A 21800-nucleotide genomic window follows, 5' to 3' on the forward strand; every position below is an offset into this window, starting at 1 on the left:
TGGTGGACTACGACAGATTCACAAGCTAGAAATCTGAAGTGAGAATTTTTAAGATGCAAATTGTGGTAACTATTTACCCACTTGTATCACCCAGATTAATTTCTATGTGTTTATTACATATCATTTAGCTATTTAGATAAATTTAGAGTTTTGTTGAGGAATTTTGTCAGCCAGAAGACTTCATTGATGGGAGCACTTCTGCCCCAAGAGTGAAAAAGTACAGTATGACATTTACAAAGTTACTTGCTCTGTTTGAAATTCCAGTGAGTCCCATGGAATGTTCTAAATGGTAACAGGCATACTACAGCTAAAGCAGTCCGTAAAAGCGAGTCATACTTCTGTGTACTGTGGCATTAATAATACAAAACTCTCTCTCCATTTTCTATAACTGCAGTGTGGGCTGAACATGCTTTTGAGTTAATCTTTTATAAAGAAGCCATTTGTCCTCTGAAACGCGATCTACATCTCACAACTTTTACTTATAAGTTAAGATAAAGTTTATTAACCCAAACCCAAATATGGACTCACTTGAAAATCTGGAGTACTGGAATCCTAAGATTTTCTCAAATCAATTTCTAAGCATTCCAAATTCTAGTTAAAAAGATTTATACACTTATTAGACTATGTTATGAAGCAGTTGGTCTACAAGACAAGTATGGCTATGAAACATGCTTTTAGTTCAATATGTTAACTTCCCTCTTTAGACCTCAGGCAGACAAAATTAGATGAATTTTAATACCTGATCCTTGAATCACTCTCCCCACTTTTATTTATATTACTTACGTGATAAGCATCTGTAAACCTATCACCAAAACAAAAGCTAAGAACCTGACAAAAGTCTAATTTACCACGTGGTAAACTCAGTGAAGTGTATTTACACAAATTTCATGTGATATTAGCTTTCCCTGCGTGTGAGATACTTCACAGAAAGCACAATATCATTTGAAATAAGCTTAACACCAGAGAGATGCATTCAGTTAAAAATATTCATATCGCTGTTATTTTAGAGAGAGGATGTTGGGCCTATCAACCCCAGGGTGGGGAGGAAGGAGAGGACAGTATAATTGCTTCTATGGCCATTTTCATATTACCAACAACCCTTAGCCTTTTTCAGTAACAGGCTATTCTCCCAAATTAACTAGAAGACACACCACTTGAAGCGCTGTGTCTCCTCCATCACTGTGTACCGTGACTACACACAGACAGGCACCTGGCAACCTTCTGAGGATGACTGGCTCTCTAACAAATAAGGGAGGCTGAAGCATTGTGAAGTGCTTGATAACTGCACAGATGTCCACTGGTAAAAGCCAGATGCATTCATGGAAATGGAGCAAAAGGAAACAGAAATATGGCGAAAGACGAAAACAAAAACCCAGCAGAGCGACAAAGCCATAATAATCATGGCTCACCTGGGGATTTGGCCGTAGAGTAGGCCCTGGAGTAGTGGCCACCCCTCTTTACTGGACACATTCAGTATAAACAAAGGAGACAGTAAGGAGAGTGGTTATTCAGCAGGTCTAAATGTGTACACAAAAAGAAGGGCAAAACAACCTGACCTAGAGAAAGTGGGATAGGTGCTGAAGAAGCAGCAGCAGAAAAGTAGAACACCCCCCAAATTCAGTATTTTATAAAAAGGCTGATGCTTCAGACAGTTTTTGCTAATACTACTTTCACATGTTCTAGATTTACCACACGTAAAATCACAGTTTTTTCATCCTTTCCTTAATGGGAAATGATATCAGCAAAATTATAACTACTAGAAGCGAGCCTTACAGAATCAATATAGAAAGATTTAGGGGATATTTTAATTCTTTAAAAATGTCAAAAGCTGTCAAAATTATGACAAATCTATAGGCTCAAGATCTGAAAGAAACTTAGAGGTAAGTCTGACTCTGAAATAAGCAGTGCTACTTTCTAACAATAATCGTTGCTCCTATTAAATTGCTCGATGGTGGAAAAGCCTGTGGAAACTTATCAAATAAATACATTGCTGTTAGGCGTGTATGTTTATGTTTTAAACCAATAAGATAAGGAAATATCCACAATCTTATAGCACAAAATTAAAAATGCAGCACACAGTGGTCAAAATGTGAAACACTTCTACATAAATACCAGAAGAATCTAGATAAGATTGTTCTTGAGAAAATGTGTCAGAACAAAACCAAGTGTTAGGACACTTATTATAACTTTGAGAAACAAACTTAAACTTCTGGATTTAAAAATCATGTCATGTATATGTCATTCTGGAACCTGGCTGCATACAAGGATGGGAATGACTACTAATTCATATTAAAGAAAACTGAAGAATGATCTGCTCCTTTTGTGATTATCCATTTCCTTTTCCCTTTAACTACCTGAAGCTGGTGATTTGCTGCGTCGAGAAGGCCCAGGGCTCTTGGATCCAGAATACTTAACAGCTGAGGAGCGAGAATAAGATGATTTCAAGACGCGGCATTCTAGAAAGGAAGAAAAGTGCTTTAAGTAGATCTGGTTTTAATTCTAACCAAAGGAAGATCACAGATCACACGTTACAGTAGTTTACTGCCTAGAACCATTACCTGATCATCTTTCCCATTAATGTTAAACAACTTTAATACACAGAGCAACTGTCCCGAAAGCACGCCTGAGGTTACCTTAAATTAGGCTTCACACCTTGTGACTTACCTCATTGTTCCAGATGGAGTTCTTAATAAATACAGAAATCCTGATGTCCTAACTTGATTCACACAGCCTAATCTACACATGTGCAACTTATTATTATTATTTTGGTCGGTAGCGTTGATAGGCAAAGGCTACAACAAAGAGTTCTCTCCAAGTCTCTGATAACAGTTTGAAAGGATATAGGACTCTAATTTATGAACCCCTTACTGTCTTATTTTCCATCTGCCCAAAGCGTCAAAAATGAGGAAACTAGCTTTAAACAATAACTTTGGTCTTTCCAAAAATTGCCAAATAAATTAGCATGTAAAGAACCAGAACTAATTAAACAGCTTAAATAATCACTTCTAATTTGAACAATTAAGAACCTGGTTTTTGGAGTCATGCAGATTTGGGATGAATCATGGATGTGACTTTGCTAACTGGTGGACCTTGGTTAGCTCTAAGTCTCAGTTTTTTCCCCTATGAAACTGGGATGAAAATAAATCTGCTTCACAGGCTTCTTATAAGGATTCAATTAGATAACATATTGTCTGTAATTCACATTAAAATACTTCAATTTTCACAGAAAGATTAAAATGTGGGTTGGTTTTAATCTATACCCCAGGGGCAATAAATTAACAAGGGAAGTACACTAATCAGGAAAATACACACCAGGGAGGTGAGTTAGCATTTGAAAGACTCTAATCAGAACCTTACTCAGAGGGGGCTGCAGCAATAGCAGCATAGTTAATTAGCAGCCTGGATGTTAGAAAGTACTCCACTGTTGGAAGGAGTGGTGTGTGGGTTAGTTAGAACTTCCTAAAGGCACTGCCACTGCCTTATGAGCAGGATGGGTAAATCTAGAAAGCCCAGAACTTCAGAACTACCCCCAGGGTAGGAATCTGAGCCAGTCCTGCACCCAGCTCATTAATGGAGGGTTCTGTTCCTTGACTAAGACCAGCTTAGCTGAATTCTATGGATTTTGAACTGATTTTTAATGTAAGATGCTGTCGGCAGTGTAAAAGGACAGAGCTGGGACTCATCAAGATTACAACACAAGTTAAATAACTGATTTTTTAAAATAAATCTTTGCCTCCTGAACCCCACCAGGACCCTGTGGGGCTCCTGGGCACAGAAGCCTTTCTGTGTTCCCCTTTTCTTTCTTTTCTTTCTTTCTTTCTTTCCCTCTCTCCCTCCCTCCCCCACCTCCCTCCTTCCTTCCTTTCTTTTTCTTTCTTCCTTCTTTCCTTCCTTCCTTCCTTCCTTCTCTCTCTCTCTCTCTCTCTCTTTCTTTCTTTCCATCTTTATTGGAGTATAATTGCCCCACAATGGTGTGTTAGCTTCTGCTTTATAACAAAACGAATCAACCATACATATACATATATCCAGAGATATGTTCCCCGTTTCTTGGAGGGAATAGACTCCAGCTTCCATGACTTCCCCTGAGTTCCAAAGGGCAGGTTCAAACAGTTGCTAATCAGGGAAGGGAGGGGATGCAGAGACAAGGGAGGAACAGCCAAGAAACAAAATAGCGCAGCCTTGGGAAAGGGTCCTGGTTCCCCCTCAAGGGATACACATAACAATATCTTTGAGCTCTTTCCAGAACGAAAACCCTCAATAAATGGAAGAAGTCAGCAATCTTCATTCCAGAGAAAACCACCTGAGGCCAGATTAAAGGAACCAGAAAAATTCATCGGAAGACTAGTGAGACCAGATTAAAGGAGTGCAGACCCTGCACGCAACACCCTGATCCTTATCAGCAACCCTGCCCTTGAACCATTTCTATAAAACTCCTCACCAAATCCCCCTGGGTAGGGACACACAGTTTTGCAGGGAAGGAACCCATTGTGTCCCCCTCTGCCTGGCAAAGCAATAAAGCTGTTCTTTTCTACTTCACCCAAAATTCTGTCTCCGTGATTTGATTCGGCACCGGTGCACAGAGGCTGAGTTTTCAGCATCACTCCTAGTAAATGCACTTGTGGCAGAATTACGTCTGAGACTTGCTTTCATCATAAAATTTCATGACCTAATGGTGGTGATATAATAATAACATTAACAGCAACAACAGGGATAGCACATACTGTGTAATGGGCACACTTCCAACTGCTTTACACATATGAACTCATTTAATCCTCATCAAATTTTATGAAAAAGCCACTTTTACTATCCCCAGTTTGCAGAAGGTTAAGTAGGGATCAAGAGGGAAGAAATCAGTAGCTTTCACCCACTTCTAATTATTGGATTCTTTGATAGCCAAAACAACAAAAAACTATGAACAATTCAAATAGCTTAGGTAAATTTACAACATACATGTAAAGCCCTGAGGACAATGCCTAGTACATATATAGTAAGTGCTCAATAAATGTTTTATTGCTCTTGTTGCCACCCAAATTAACTTTATAACCTGGAGTATAATATTATTGAGTTTCAGTGTCTCAGCTTTCAAAATGACTCATATTGACATCAAAGAAATATTATGAAATGAAATTAAGCTACAGTCAAAAAAGATGTAGGGGCTTCCCTGGTGGCGCAGTGGTTGAGAGTCCACCTGCCGATGGAGGGGACGCAGGTTCGTGCCCCAGTCCGGGAGGATCCCACATGCCACGGAGCAGCTGGGCCCGTGAGCCATGGCCGCTGGGCCTGTGCGTCCGGAGCCTGTGCTCCACAACGGGAGAGGTCACAACAGTGAGAGGCCCGCGTACCGCAAAAAAAAAAAAAAAAAAAAGAAGATGTAAAATACAGATGATATGTAAATGCACGTTTTTCAGTCAACCCATGAGAACAGGGGAGAGCATTAGCATAGTTAGCATTGGCAATTCTTTATGGACTTTCCGGTGGCATTACTAATCTAAAGCAGGGCCACTACAACAGAGTATAAGACAGTACAGAAACGCCCAAGAAATTCGGCAGCAGTGGAAAAAAAACGATAAGAGTAGATAAATGAGCCCCAAGCACAAAGTAGGTAAATCGCCCCAAGGTAAGTGACACAGTGTAACAGGAAAGAATTACACAAGGAAGTTTGATACCACAGAATGTATCATCTTGAATTTTAAAAAGTCTATTTAAAAAGTCTATTTATTTGGTAGTACGTTTCTGTAATTTTGGACTGTCGGAACCACTACAACTGGAAAGGGTTTACCACCAGTTTAATTTTTGAAAAGTCAACTTTCCTCATTTGTGAAATTAAAGAGTGGGACTGAATCTTCAACATCCCTCTCTTCTCTGTGAAATGTTATGTCTGTACGATTTTATCTCATTTAAAGATGAAGCTGACTTTACTATCAGCTAAGATAATCACTAATACTGCAACAGGTTTAAATTAAGTTCCAGACAACAGATTAGAACAATATTCCCAGGATCAAAATCATCTGAAATCACTGAGGTTATTGCTAAATAGTTGAAAACTCCATTTTTTGGCTAAAATTAAGAGAAAGTGATTTTCTTATCCCATCAATGAAAATAGCTTTATTTTTCCTGCATATATAAACAATGCATGCTATTTTTTTTTTAAGTTGCGAACAGAGCAATGAGATAAAAAGAAACCTGAGATAATCACTATTAACAACTTACTATCCTTTTATGTATCTCTTTATGGACATGGAAAATGTATAATGAACTGTTTCAGGTTCAACACTATCCATACATTTAAGGTGGCATAGCCAGGCACCATTCTGGAAGAAGGTAGGAAATCCACTTCAGAGGCAAAACAATGCAGTAAAAAGAGATGGAACCAACTTGCTAAAAAATGAAAACTATTTCACTTTTTTTTTTGCAACTAGGTAAATACCTTCATGTTATTTTCTACTTTCATTAATTCAAAAAGAGTACCACCAATGCCATCTTTCTTCAACACACCAGACCACTTAACATGCACCAAGTGAGAATCCCAAGCCTCCATTTCAGGGTTACAAAGATGGTCAATGAATTGCCTTACCACTGTGATCCAGGACAAAGTCATCTTGAGCGTAACGGAATTTTTCAGGTCCACATGCAATAAAAACATCATCATCACCAAAAAAGTCTTGCAGACAAGTAACCTAAAAAAAAAAAAAACATGTCCAAGAAATAAATTAGAAACATTAGAAGTGAAACAAAAGTCAGCAAAATTAAATATATTTTCTAGCCTCACCTATAATACTGAGTCAGAATGAAAAACTATTTAATCGCACACATTTCCAAGCATTTCACCCTCCACAGAGCACTTCCACACAATGTCTCCTGACCGACCTCAGAACAACAAAACGAGGGGCTCCTAGCTGGCATCAAAGTTCCTGTTTACAGGTGAAGTCAAGGGCATCCACAGGAGGCTCAGTGATGTATTCCAGGTTTCCCATTAACAGGTGGCAAAGCTGGGGCTGATGGAGGTCTCTGCTCCCAGTTTACTGGTCTACCCTTCTCTCCTAGCAACTCCATGTCCCAGCCGTGTCACCTTGGGCATGACCTGTCTGTAACTTTGGTATATTGTGCCTTAGGTTGTCCTAAGGATTAATATATGAAAACCGCTTGGAATGGGTGCCAGGCATATAGGTACTCAATGTGCTAATACTCACCTTCACCACCACCACCATCATTAAGATCAGAGGAAGACTTGCCATGAAGCTAATGATGGCCCTCCCAAGGCCCTGTACCTAAACGTAGTCTTAATTTCATATTCTTTTTTCACCCCGCCCTCCCCAATACTGTATCAGTGTCAGATCCCACAGAACCTGGACCCACCCCAGGGAGCACATTCATCCCTTCATCCCGGTGGTGACAAGAAGAACCATCTTCCAGGACTTTGGATATAAACAGGCTCCAATTTTACCTGATTTTTTAATGGGATGTATGATAAGATTTCTTTTTAAAAATGTACTCCTCTCCCAATAATAATGCAGTTAAAAAAAATCAGTGCTCTATTACTTGAAAGGATTGAGAACCTCAATAATTCCTTAAGTCTTCCTGATCACTATTTAGCTTTTTATTGAAAAAAAAAAAAATCTCACCCTAGAGTTAGAAAAAAATACTCCAGAGAGATGGTAGTGAACTATACACAATAAGTGGAACAGGCGTGGAAACTGCTCCAGTCCCTCATCAAGCAAGATGTGGCTTCTGTACTTCATTAAAACTCAGCTCAGGTCACAGTGTTTTTAAGGCGTGTTTTAGTCAGTTTGGGCTGCTATAACAAATTACCATAGACGGGGTGGCTTAAATGACAGAAACTTATTTCTCACAGTTCTGGAGGCTGGAAGTCTGAGATCAGGGTGCCGGCATGGTTGGGTTCTGGTGAGAACCCTCTTCCTGGTTTCATCACATGGAAGCGGGGGGACAACACAGGAGGAAGCCAGCTCTCTCCTGTCTCTTCTTATAAGGGCACTAATCGCATCATGGGGGCTCCACCCTCACAACCTCATGCAACCCTACTTATATCCCAAAGGCCCCACCTCTTAAGAGCATCACACTGAAACCAAGCAGGACCCTGTAGGGCTCCTGGGCACAGATGCCTTTCTGTCCCCCATTTTCTTGTTTGTAGGGAACAGACTCCAGCCTCCATGACCTTCTCTGAGTTCCAAAGGGCAGATCTGAACAGATGCTAATCAAGGGAGGAGCACCCATAAAACCACCAGAGGCCAGATTAAAGGAACCAGAGAAGCTCATCAAGAAATTACCCGAGATCAGAGTAAAGGAGCACAGGCCCTGCACACCCTGATCTTATCAGCAACCCCACCCTTGAACTACTGCTATAAAACTCCACATCAAATCCTCCCAGGTGGGGACACACAGTTTTTTGGGGCAGGACCCCACCGTGTCCCCCTTTGCCTGGCAAAGCAATAAAGCTATTCTTTTCTACTTCACCCAAAACTCTGTCTCTGAGATCTGATTCGGTGCCGGTGTACAGAGGCCAAGCTTTCGGCATCAATACTGGGGATTAGGGTTCCAAGATATGAATTTGGGGGAGACACAAACCTGCAGTTCACAATAGAAGAATAACATTTTTCACCATTCCTGTGAAACCTGTTTCTCTTCATCTCAGGTGGCGATCACACGTACCCCTTCACCCTGGCTAGGGTCCTGGGAGTCATTCCTTCCACCCTTCTTCACCAATCCCTCACATCCTTTTTCCTTCCTACCCGGCTCCCAAATATTTCTATCCCTACTCCTTGGTTCAGCTTTCACTTTCTCTTGCCTGGGCGCCTGCCACTGCCTAGTAACAGGCTTTCTAACTCCAGTCTTTACTGCTCCCCTCCTTCCAGTCATCACTGTTCTCACAGGTGTGGAAATAAATGAAGACCACGTGGGCACATGCAGTCTCTTAAGGTGCCAGGCTGCCCGCGCCATTCACAGTGCTCACCGACCTCCTTCCTTGACAAGATGATGCTCCTTCACAGGGCACACAAGACTGGCCCTGCCTGAGCCTCCAACCTTGTCTTTGCCATTTCGTCTGCACACCTGTTCCTCAGCCACATCATGACTTCTCTGGGTTCCCTACCTGTATGGTGCTGGTGCTTCTTTGTTGTTAAACAGCGTTATTGAAACATAATTCACAAACCATACGATTCAGCACAGAATTCAATAGTTTTGGGTATAGTCAGAGTTCTGCAACCATCACTACAATCTATCTGAGAATACTGTCATCATCTAAAAAGAAACCCCCAGGCCCATTACCGTTCACCCCTCATGCCCCCATCTCCTCACTCCTAAGCACCCATAATCTACGTTCTGATTCTATGGATTTGCCGATTCTGGACGTTTTATCTAAATCAAATCATACAATGTGTAGCATTCTGCAACTGGCTTCTTTCACTTAGCATGTTTTTAAGGTTCATACGTGTTGTAGCACATATTAGTACTTCATTCCTTTCTGTGGCTGAGTAATATGCGGTTGTAGGGATATATACCCCATTTTGTTTATTCATTCATCAGTTAATGGACATTTGAGTAACTTCTACTTCAGTGTTGGTTCTTACTACTATATTTTTCCCCCATGCTGTTTCTCAGCCTGAAGTGGTCTTTCTGACCACTCTTTGGTGCTGTGACCTCCAGGTAGGCAATGATATTTCTGATTCATCATTCCCTAGGGTCTAGGAGAATTCTGGCTTTGGTGGATGCTTAATACATGTCTGTTGAGTGAACTGTGGCTTGGTATGGAGCTGCTCCTATTGGAATTGAGTTCTCAGACACAGAGTAACTTCTCTGGGGTGAGTGGTGTCACAGATGCAATCTCCACTGCCGTCTCCACCATCATCACTTAATGTAAGACTTACAGAATTTAGGAATCACTCAACCTCTCAGAATTGTCTCTCTGTGTTGCATATGTGTTACCTCATTAATCCCTACAACATCCCTGAGGTTGATACTATTAACACTCCTCATTTACAAACAAGAAAATGGATCTAGAGTGACCAACCTGCCCCCACACAGGTAATGAACACGAGCACAGGAATTTAGACACAGGTCCTCCATATCTATATCTCTGCTTTAAACTTAACACCATGGTGTCATGTACACACTGCTAATATTTAAAATGGATAACCAAAAAGTACCTACTGTATAGCACAGGGAACTCTGCTCAATATTATGCAACTAAATGAGAAAATAATTTGAAACAGAATAGATACATGTATAACAACCACTTTGCTGTACACCTGAAACTATCACAACATTGTTAATCAACTATAGTCCAATATAAGATAAAAAGTTAAAATAAATAAATAAATAAACTTAACACCATGGTGCCTCCCCTTATGTGGAATCCCGGAGTTCATCTTTCTACTTTTATCTCTTTTTTTTTTTTTTTTTTTGCCGAGCTGCACAGCATGCAGGATCTAACCCCAACCAGGGGTCGAAACCCATGCCCCCTGCAGTGGGAGTGCAGAGTCTTAACCACTGGACCACCAGGGAAGTCCCTTTCTACTTTTATAGTTCTTACCACATTCCACCTTGCTTTATAGTCATTTATGTCTCTCATATCTCCCACTATTTTGTTTTTTACACACATACATTTAATAAATGGTTCTTAAATGGAACTGAATCCAGTTTTACTTTCTTGGCCAAATAAAACAGACATCTACCAAAGTTTAATCCATGTTTTAAAAAATCAACATTTCATTTGTTTTTGTAATCAATTTAGCATGAAAAAATGACAACTGAATTTTCTAAAATATACCTGTATGAATGTCTATTTAAAGTCAATTAAGTTTTAATTGATTTTATTACAAGAAAACATTTCATCTGGCACGAAATTAGCTGGTATTTGAGTAGAATAAATGCCAAAGTAAATACTTAAGTTGCCTATTATGTGGAATAAAGGTATTTATCAAGTCTAAGGAATATAACAGATCAAAAGGTGGTTTATTCCCCCTCCCCCAGCAGTTCTGTTTATTGATAGTTCTTCCTAACCAATTGTTTAATGATTTCACCTGTCAGTATAAGTTTGGCTTTCCAAACATAGTTTGCATAAGATGTCTGCATCCCTTTAATTCAGATTCTAGCCATTAAGTACATATCTGGTTAAACAGTTAACCAAATTATATAATTAGTAATTGGTTCAGATTACTTCAAATAAGTCATCACTACTCTCAAGAAACGATAGCTGTCATATAAATAAATGATAAACTGAGATAAGCAAACGTGCATTTTGGCTAATTTTATTTTATTAACGTGTACTCAGGATACCAACATACCTCATAAAATATTAAACAACTCCCGTTTTCATTCATTCAACAAATTTGTATTGAGAACTTATGTGCCAGGCACCACGCTAGGTGCTACAAGAAACATCAATAAAACAAAACGAAACAAACAACAACAAAAAACAGAGCGAGAAAGAAATCCTTGCCCTCATGAAGCCAGTGTGAGTTGACACAGGATAAAAATGCATAAGTAAATGTATGCAATGTCAAAAGGTGATAAGTGCTACAGAGAAAGAAAACAAGGATGGGGAATAGTGAATGCAGGGCATGGGTGCTGCAATACTAAACAGCTTCACTGCAAAGGTAACATTTGAACAAAATATTAAGAGAGGTAAGGGAGAAGCTGCATGAATGTCTAGGAATGGAGGTGGGAGGGCAGTGTTCCAGGAAACAGAAGAGAATATTCAAAAGCCTTGGCATGGTCACGGGAAACAGTCCTGGAGCACAGTTAGAGGGGGAATAGTCATTGCAGGAGAGCAGGTCAGCAAGGTGACGGAGGCAAGCAGATGGGGTAGGGCTTTGTCAGCTGCCGGTCAGGACTTTGGCTTTCCTCTGGGTGAGATGGGAAACCACTAGAGGCTTTGGAGCAGAGGACCGCATAACATGACTTACTTTGAACAGGATACACGGCGCTCAGACTGAACTCCAAAAGGGCAAGGACAGATGGCAGCGTAGTTGGAGGCTATTGCTACTCAGGCAATGAGAGTGGCCTGTGCCAGGAGTGGATGGAATGAGAAGGCTATGGGGACCTGAGAGAAGAGAGAAGAATGTGATGGCTCAGGGTTTGTGGCTTGAGCCACTAAAAGGATGGGCCTGCCATTAACTCTCATGGAAGAGTACAAGGTAACGGGCAAGGTTGGTGGTAGAGAGGATGCCCACGAATTTAGATTTGGCATGTGAACTGCGCAATGTCTATTAAACATCCAGGTGGAGGTGCTGGGTGGAAAGTGGGATATAAACAAATCTGAATTTCATGAGAGAGATCTAGCCTGGAGATATAAATTTGGGACTCACCAGCATAGGAATGGTATTTAAAATCTTGAGCTCAATTACAGCAATTAATGCACAGAGGGAAGCAGTCTAAGCCCTGAGCTCCGAAACCCAGCAACTTTACAAGGTCAGGGAGAAGAAGCAAAAACAGCGAAGAAGACTAAAAGGAAACGGTCAACGAGGGAGGAAGGAAAGCGAGTGCTTGTAGTTTGCTGGAAACCAAGCTAAGAAAGTGTTTCAAGGAGGAGGAGCAATCAGGTGAGTCAATGTTACTGACGGGCCATGTAAGATGAAGACTGAGAAGTGACCACTGAATTGAGCAACACGGAGATCACTGGTCCTGAAGATCAGAAGTAGTTTTGGTGCAGTGGTTGAAAAGAAAGTCTACTTGCAGCACCTTTAACAGAGGACAGGAGAAGAACTGGAGACAGTGAATGCAGACAACTTTTTCAGGGAGCTGCAACTGGAAAAGTGGAGCAGAGGAGTGGGGAGGCGACAGAAGGAAGCAGGGAGTCCATGGTCAAGAGAGCTTGTTTTCAAGATGAGAGAGATAACACAAGTTACTACGCTGTTGAAATGATCTAGTAGGACAAAAATGGTGAGGCAAGAAAGGGAATTGCTAGAGCTGCATCCCTTTGTGAGAGGGCATGGGATCAGTGTGCAGGTGGAAGGGCTCGACTTGCATGAGACTATGGTCAGTCTTTGGCAATAAAGAGAACCAGGTGGAAGCTGCTAGGTGGGGACATGTGGTGGGGGTGGGAGAGCTGGTGGATTGCTTCCTGCTTCACTGAGAAAGCTTGAAGCAAAGTCATCAGCTCAAAGTGAGGCAGGGGCCAGGGGTGGGGGAAGGAGGAAGTACAGCAGACTTGTGGAGAAAAAAAAAGGTGTGGAATTGCAACCTGTGATTGTGGGGAGAATGAATGGGGAGGGAAATATGACATGCCTGCAGGCAGCAATAGGGGCCCATTCAGGGTCCCACAGCCTGCATAATAGACATTCTTGCTTCTAAAACTAGAAAGCAGCTACCCAGCCAATACAGTGTTTTAGAAAAATCAAACCGTTTTAAGCTGGAATTGTTACCGTTTCACAGGGTTGCACCTGACCGGTCAATAGAAGAAAATCGATAGGAACACAGATGATGCAAAAACCTAGATTCCACCGATAATGAGTAAATAAGGAATGAATGGGAACTTCTCTCCCACTGCTGCTGCTGATTTAAAATACAAGTCTCTGTTCATATTTTTCACAGTGTAAACATGGACTGTTTTGCACTGTCATTACTATGTTTAACTAAACCGTAAACCTAAAACACGCTAGAAACAGAACGCCAGCAGGCAGAGATGCAAGTTGATGAGCATGATTAAAGGTGAGCTAAAAAACTAACAGGCACAGAAGAATGAGCAGATTTCAGTTCTGTTTCTACTTTCATTGTACAGGATAACTCACTTATGGTATTGTTTAAACTACAGATGTCCGTGCAGGAAGCACTGGCTCAGCACAAGCTTTGCTGGGAGCAGAGGACCACCGTGCTGCACCTCCTCCCTTTCATACAGGTGGGACCTTGAGGAGATACTTAACCTCTCGGAGGCTCATTTCTCTGTCCACAAAACGGGCAGCAGACCAGTTTCATTTCATCTTTAAGGGAAAAATGTGATAGTACGTGAAAGGAGCTGGCACATGTTATTTTTTCATTTTCATTAATTCATGGCCTCAAAGGTTTTTTTGAAAATTTAACTTAATGGATAATCTTTTCTTTAAGTATACACAAAAAAATAATACGTGCTTTCCTACAAATTCAATAAATTAGATATTTTCCGAGAAAAAAAAATCACTGACAACTTGGAAAGCTGCCACTGATCGTCTTCACTTGTGGAAAAATCACTGCCTCCCAAATTCAGATATCTTAAGCGCCCAGAAATTCTACACAAAAATGTGATTCATGTAATATACGATAAACACATATAGGTATACATATGACATGTAAAATATATATAAATGTTTATATGCACATATTAAAAAATGTTTCTCCCAACAGCTCCCTAGAATAATTACAAACGAGGAAAAGAATTAACTTAAATGTAATAAATCGAAGCAAAGCATTGGCTTATATCTATGTATGTAAGCTATACCTATAAATGTCAACATTTTTAGATAATATAAAGACAGAACTGTAAGCATAGCAATCTAATTTTATGCCAAAATTATATTTGTGTAATACTAGGCCTCCATGTAATGCAGTCATTACTTGCCCATGCTTAAATTTCACAAGCATATGGGACCACATACTTAATTGTTCTTCATAGTGCCCCAAACTCAGTTGATACTTTTCAAAGTAAAACATCTGAGGGACCTCCCTGGTGGTCCAGTGGGTAAGACTCCACGCTCCCATGCCGCAACTAAAGATCCCACGAGCTGCAGCTAAGACCCGGTGCAGCCTAAATAAATACATTTTTTTTAAAATCTGATAAAATGCTCAGGGTCTGATGTAAGCTAAAATAACTCTCTCTCACCAATGGAAGCCACATTAGTTTACTACTGTACATTCAATCTAACATGAATCATGTCCCTACTATATGCCAGGCATAAACAAAAGACACAGTCTAGTGGTGGAGATGAACAAGAATAGTAGTAAGTACCATCAAAACGTTACAATAAGAGAATGCTGTAATAGAAGAACACCCAAAAGAAATAACCTGATGAAAAACAGCATTCTGTAAAATATTTAATACCCTTAGAATATTTCATATGTTTGGACACTTAGATAATTCTACCTTTCATAGTTTTTTTAAACATATTTCTTGTTCTTCAACTCTGGTGGTCTGTTTGCTCCTTTTACCATATATTTTTAAAACTGGCATTTAACACTGAGTTATGGGCCATGTCACTAAACCTGACTCAGAAAAAAACGTTATCAATACCTTGAATAATGTCTCAAAGTCATTCTTAACAGGGTGAGGAGAAGCGTATCAGTTTAGAAGACCTCTTACGGTTTGCTTCTAAATTCTTTTTTCCATGCAAGAAGCTCCTCACGAATAATGGATGTTCTGCGGCTTACGAAAGCAAGCTACACACACGAGGGGAAAGTAATAATTCTGCTAAGGTACAAAATGAAAGCCATCAGCAGGCTCTAAGGGGGAAACATCAGACTGAGAAATAATGTATCTACAGGAGCATATCTGAGTTTTCCAAATGAATGTGGGCCATTTAAAAACAGTAATTTTTCTATCCTTCAGTCGACAGATTAATTAGATCAGGGTAAAAAGGTGGCAGCCATAATTCCAGTGCTAGTTCTTAACAGATTGCCCCAACCACTTTTTTTTTTTCTTTCTCTTTTTGGTCTCTGTCAAAGGATACAGAAACAAAGGGCTTGAGGTCTGATAAAAATACTATGCATGTATTAGGAGCATAATAAACCTTTTCCTCCAAAGAAAAAAGGTGGAGGACACAGAGATGTCATCCTCCCTGGACACTTGCTTTCTGAACTGCAGAAGGTCTCCATTTCCTGACCCCCTAGCACTCTGGAAATCTTGTGTTTCTTACCCTTTCCAGAGTTACAAAGGAGTTGTTGGTAAAGCAGGCTGGATTTCTCTAAGATCACTTCCTACTACAAAGTTGTATAGTCTAAGTATTTTAGTTTCTAAGAAAAGCTTATTTATATTTTAGGACAATGCTCTCAGAAAAGTTAAGTGCATTTTTCTGTGAGAGAAACAAAGGAACGCTATTATAAGTGGGTAAACAGCAATGTCCATTTGGGATTTATTTCTGTTCGTTTCAGCTTCGCATTTCCTCAAAGAGATCGTCGTCAACGCAATCTTCATGCCCTCCAAATCCAGGTGTTGCCTTAATACTTACTCTGTAATTTGCCCAACATAGATACTATCATTGAGGCAATTGCCTGGTTTTTGCGCCTGGACCTCTTACCAGAGTGCGAGTTCCACACATGTAGGATCATTGTCTTGGGCACCACTAGAATTCTAGCATAGTAGCAATACATAGCACCTAGCGTGTAAGATCTGTTCAGTAAATTTCTATGGAATTAATGAAATGCCCTGAGTCCCTCTTCTTCCAGGTAGCCCTCCCTAGAGGCTCTATCTCACACTCTTTGCATGAATTCTTATCAACCCGTTATCATGCAAGGTAGTCTTTGTTCCCAGATTTATGATGTTAGTTTTCTATGCCAACATAATCTATAAACTCTTTGACCACCACCACTCAAACCCTTAGCTCCCTATAGGAGGTATACAGCAAATACTTGGTAATCAAATTTTGGCTCCAGATACCTTAAAATACTCATCTTAGATCATGTAGGCCCTTTCAGGAATTAAACCTCATCATGATTTTAGAGTGATTTGAGAAAAACTGCTTATGAACTCTACTACTGCAACCACTTGGTAGAGGAAAGCATTTGCAATTAACTTGCCATTTGGTGCCATTCAAAAATACTTGGGGTTCTATCAAATAAGGATCTCTTGAGATACTTTCGAAGCCTATTTTATGGAAAATCTCCAAGACCTGATAAAAATGCAAAACAAACATCACTGGATCTCAGTGAGAGACTAGTTTAAACTAACACCAACTTATCTAATTAGAGTCAGGGTCAAAATCTTAGCACCTGGGGCTTCCCTGGTGGCGCACTGGTTGAGAGTCCACCTGCCGATGCAGGGGACACGGGTTCGTGCCCCGGTCCGGGAAGATCCCACATGCCGCGGAGTGGCTGGGTCCGTGAGCTATGGCTGCTGAGCCTGCGCGTCCGGAGCCTGTGCTCCGCAACGGGAGAGGCCACAACAGTGAGAGGCCCGCGTACCACACACACACACACACAAAAAAAATCTTAGCACCTTTGAAATGTCTACCTTTTGGAGCAAGGATCGCACTTTATCAAAGGAATAATGGCATGATGGATATCAGAAGTAAAAAAAATACATGTTGGAATTTATGGGTTTTCTTTCATTTTAACTGTGTGTGTATAGGAAAGAAAGAGGGAGAGAGAGAGAGAGAACAAACGTCCACAGTTCCCGTTGAAATCAAACGCTTTCACTATCAGAGTTCAGCTTTGAAAGGTGGCCTCTACAGAAGAGTAGTTAGGCAGCAACATTTTTTTCTAGCTTACTTCTAAAGAGCATTGGAAGGAGCTCCAGAAAGAAAATCCAGTAAGTGGCTTATATTTGAAACTAAAATTATTATATAGGCCTTTAATGGAATTGCATCGATACCCTTGCTTTTGTTTTTTCCTAAGAAATGGTCACATTACAAGTCATAAACTGCCAAAAGAGAACGGCATTTTGAACCCCCCATAGACTATTGTACCATAATTTTTCTATCACATAAACAAACAGAAACATAACTTCTTTTTAATATTTAAAAAATCCAAAGAACAATTTTAATATACAATAAAGGATAAGCCTAATAATATAACTGCGTGAGCCATTACCTTCCTGTTTCTATTGCTAGCAGGGGACACTTTTTTTTTTTTCCATACACTGCCCTTATAGATACTTGAAAGCTATAAATTCAGCAGATTGACTTCACCATAACTAGCATTATCCCAGACACACACCACTACCACTGCTACCACCACTCTTTTTTTTTCTTTTTTTTTTAACCAGTTCTATCTCTGGAATATAAGTTCTGTTTAAAATGAACAGGGAAATCACACCTGAAATAAAGAAATAAAATAAGTCACTTGGTTCTTCCAAAATGCTAGAAACAACAACCAGAAAAATAAATTCACAGGTCAGTCGGCAGGGGCTGGGATTCTCCCCATTTCTTTACCCTCTACCAAGAATACAATCAGCATAAACAGCCTGCTTTGTTCCCAGTAAATGCTGGCTAGCCTGCAGTCAGGGAAAGACTCCTTTCTACAACAAAAAAGAAAGCTACTTAGAATAGCAATGTTTTTCAGCTTCCCGTAAAACCATTCAGCCGGGCACCCACCAACCAAGTGGCTGCCATGGAAACAGAACTGAAGCTAAAAGATGACGGTACTTACAGTAAAGGGCTTCTCAGCGGCATCTGCAGACAACTCTCTACATTTAGTTTGCTTTCATTTAAAAATACTGGACCTAACCTTTCTTTTCTCACTGTGGCCTCCCCATAATAATGATGATTCTCCAATCAAGACTAATCATAGAATCTTGAGGCCAAAGATTTGTTTCAGGAAGAAACCTTGAAAAGACCTTGAAAAATTCAGAGATAGTTAGCTAGGAAACGTTATTCTGGGAGGAGACACAATGATCACTCTTCCTATAAAGGAAATGATTTCTAAACTGACCCTCTGACTGCCCCCCACTGAGGGCTCCAGTCTTAATTCCTACAGGAAAAAGTTTCAAATCTACTCCAGAGCTTTCCACCAAGGGAAAGAGGCTGGAGCCAAATTTTAGAAGAATTCAGGTGAAAAAGTCAGAAGAAATTTAGTAAACCAACCATCATAATTTTCCTCTAATTCTGAAGTGGGAGCCAAATGTTTTCAAGCAGATGTGACTAGAACGTTGCGTCAATGTTCCCTAGCACTCCGGCATCTTCCAACAATAAACAAACAATGAAATCGTAAGCGTTACAGAAGAGGCAACTGAGAACCAAAATGAAGGTGGCAATTTTCTAATCCAAATTTTTCTGTTTCCAACAGAAAGCGAAAGGGAACAAGCACCCACGGCACTCTCACCTACACACTGTACACCACGAATCTCTCATTTACACATCAAATTCATTGAACCCCCAGAACAACCCTGTGAAGTGGGAGCGATTTTTCCAATTTTACAAAAAAAGAAACAAAGGCTCAAAGAGGGTAAGTAACTTGATCAAGGTCACACAGCCAGTGAGGGAGGAGCTGAGATTTGAACTCTGCCTGTCTGACTTGGAATGTATCCTTTGTACTTGACCACACACTGTCTCCCTAAAGAAGAAAACAGTGTGATTTACAATCTATGAAAATGGCATAAGAGACTTTATAGAGATAAGTGAGAGAAGTTTTTATACTTGTCTAAAGCCCAAATAACCAGACCATTTTTCTATGTCATACTTTTATGAAGTAAATGAATGGCAAGTATGTAAGTGTATATCTAAGTTTTTTTTTTTTTTTAAGGATCAACTTCTAAGTAATGCCATAAGGTCAGTACAAGTTCGGGCCAACCTCCTATACTTTAGGGAATACTGAATATATTCTGAAATTGATATCTTCAAACAAACTGGCTAACTCTTACTAAAAACAAATTACAAGCACAAGTTGGAATCATATGGTTTTTAGAATAGGATTCCATTTGCTGCCAGACTGGAGATTCTTAGAGTATAATATGTAGTAAGAAATATTGTGACCTTTAAGATTTTAACATAAAGGCAAAACCTGCAACACTTCCCAGAAATTCATCCTCTGCACACAGTTTAGCATATGGTAAGCACGTTCAGGTAGTAAAGACCCTTGGAATCAAGACTAAGAGAACCATTAGTGAAAGGGGTATGGAAAAACTTGGTCAGTTAATTCCATACTTATTCTGGAAAACACCAACCAACCATTCAGCACTATCAGAGCAAACACCATTACATGCTCTAATGTAGTAGGGCTATTTAGGTTTGTAGGAAAATCATCCCTATCTTTATTTCTTTAATAGTTTTTTTTTTTTTTTTTCTTTTTTGGCTGTGCCCTGCGGCTTGTGGGATCTTAGTTCCTCAACAAGGGATAGAATCCAGACCCTCGGCAGTGAAAGCCCAGAGTCCTAATCACTGGACCGCCTAGGAATTCCCCTTATCTTTAAAAAACGAATCATATCTGTTTTTTATGTTTCTTTCATCTTTTTTTAAAAATTAATTTATTTATTTGTTTTTATTTTTGGCTGTGTTGGGTCTTTGTTGCTGCGCGCGGGCTTTCTCTAGTTGCAGCGAGCGGGGGCTACTCTTCATTGCAGTGCATGGGCTTCTCATTGTCATGGCTTCTCTTGTTGCAGAGCACGGACTCTAGGAGTGTGGGCTTCAGTAGTTGTGGCATGAGGGCTTCAGTAGTCGTGGCGCATGGGCTTAGTTGCTCCACGGCATGTGGGATCTTCCCGGACCAGGGATCAAACCCGTGTCCCCTGCATTGGCAGCCAGATTCTTAACCACTGTGCCACCAGGGAAGTCCTGTTTCTTTTATCTTTTTTTTTTTTTTTTTGGTACACGGGCCTCTCACTGTTGTGGCCTCTCCCGTTGCGGAGCACAGGCTCCAGACGCGCAGGCTCAGCGGCCATGGCTCACGGGCCCAGCCGCTCCGCGGCATGTGGGATCTTCCCGGACCGGTGCACGAACCCGAGTCCCCTGCATCGGCAGGCGGACTCTCAACCACTGCACCACCAGGGAAGCCCTCTTTTATCTTAATAAAGCTATTTTCCTCCTCCCTTGCCATCATGCTCTGAACCTTCACTTCTTGTATCAAAAGGACCACCCCAACTACTCTTTTAGCAGCCCCTCTGCCCACTTCTAATTCACTGTATTTAACGTTTGAGAGAGCTATCTTAGGTTTTGTGAACCAGTGTAAAGGAAGAGTAAACTGGGTGAGAATCAGAGGCTTTGTTTGGAAGGAAAGAAACTTTAGTGCCCAAATTTTATACCATCTAATGACTAAGTTCCCTTTGTATATCTCCTAGTTTTAAGCTATGGTCCAGCCTGCCGAGTAGGCTAGAATTGAGTCCAGAATAAGTAGGCAGTTCTGTGTTGCAGAAACCTTAAGATGTTGCTTTCTACAGCTACACCTATTTTCACCATGACAAGGAATCAAAATTTTCATTTTCAAACCAACATCAATCCTACATGAAAAGCAATGAGAAAATATTTTCCAACAGTCTTCTTAGCAGAGGGAAGTCTCACTTTTACAGCCGAGAAATCCTCTGAATAAGTTATATGCCTGGGGCTATTTAGAAATGGAAAGCATGCCATCTCTTTGAATCATTTAGGGCAACACTTTTAAAAGGAAAGTGATATTGGCAGAGGCAAATACCACAATTAGATTTTCCTGTTTAAAAGGCACCTGTTGCTGAAACACAGCCAAGACTTGTTACACTAACATATACATAACTGATTTGCAAGTTGTTAGAACAAGTCCTTAGTTTAGGAGGACTTACAGCAAGATAGCAGCAGTCAGAGTCATCAGTTTATCAAAGATACAAACACCCACAGAAGAGTTGTATCTATTGACTGTGCACCGCTACTCCCATTTGTGTGAAACTTTAGAATGAAGGTAGAAAAATCTTTTTGTTACTTTTTCATTTTAAGGTAATTGAATATATTTAGGACCAAAGAGTAATGTCCAGCCTCCAGAGTTAACAAATGTTATTTGGTCATGTTGGCCTCAGATCCCTTTAATATATGGAAGTAAAACATCACTTAAAATCTCTTTTGTTCCTGGTCCCAAGCCCCAACCCCCTCCCTCTTGCCTGCTTTTCTTCTCCACCACCCCAGGAAAATATTATGACGTATTTAGCCTGGGTCCTTCCAAGCCATGGTTTTAGACTTTGTATCATAGACAACCAGCAATAT

The 21800-nt window shown here is 40.4% G+C and overlaps 1 protein-coding gene across 1 annotated transcript in view; it reads right to left on the bottom strand.

Annotated features, from left to right (window-relative positions):
* DCLK2 (doublecortin like kinase 2) overlaps window positions 1-21800 on the bottom strand; it is a gene marked incomplete at both ends in the record, with an annotated part of 153636 nt that overhangs the window by 54128 nt on the left and 77708 nt on the right. Inside the window, 3 exons of the mRNA XM_082838505.1 lie at window positions 1410-1460; window positions 2355-2456; window positions 6575-6677. Coding sequence (XP_082694631.1) covers window positions 1410-1460; window positions 2355-2456; window positions 6575-6677 — 256 coding nt within the window. The remainder of the gene's footprint in view (window positions 1-1409; window positions 1461-2354; window positions 2457-6574; window positions 6678-21800) is intronic.

Source organism: Leucopleurus acutus (genome assembly GCF_964270905.1).
Source record: "Leucopleurus acutus genome assembly, chromosome: 4".
Classification (NCBI taxonomy): domain Eukaryota; kingdom Metazoa; phylum Chordata; class Mammalia; order Artiodactyla; family Delphinidae; genus Leucopleurus; species Leucopleurus acutus.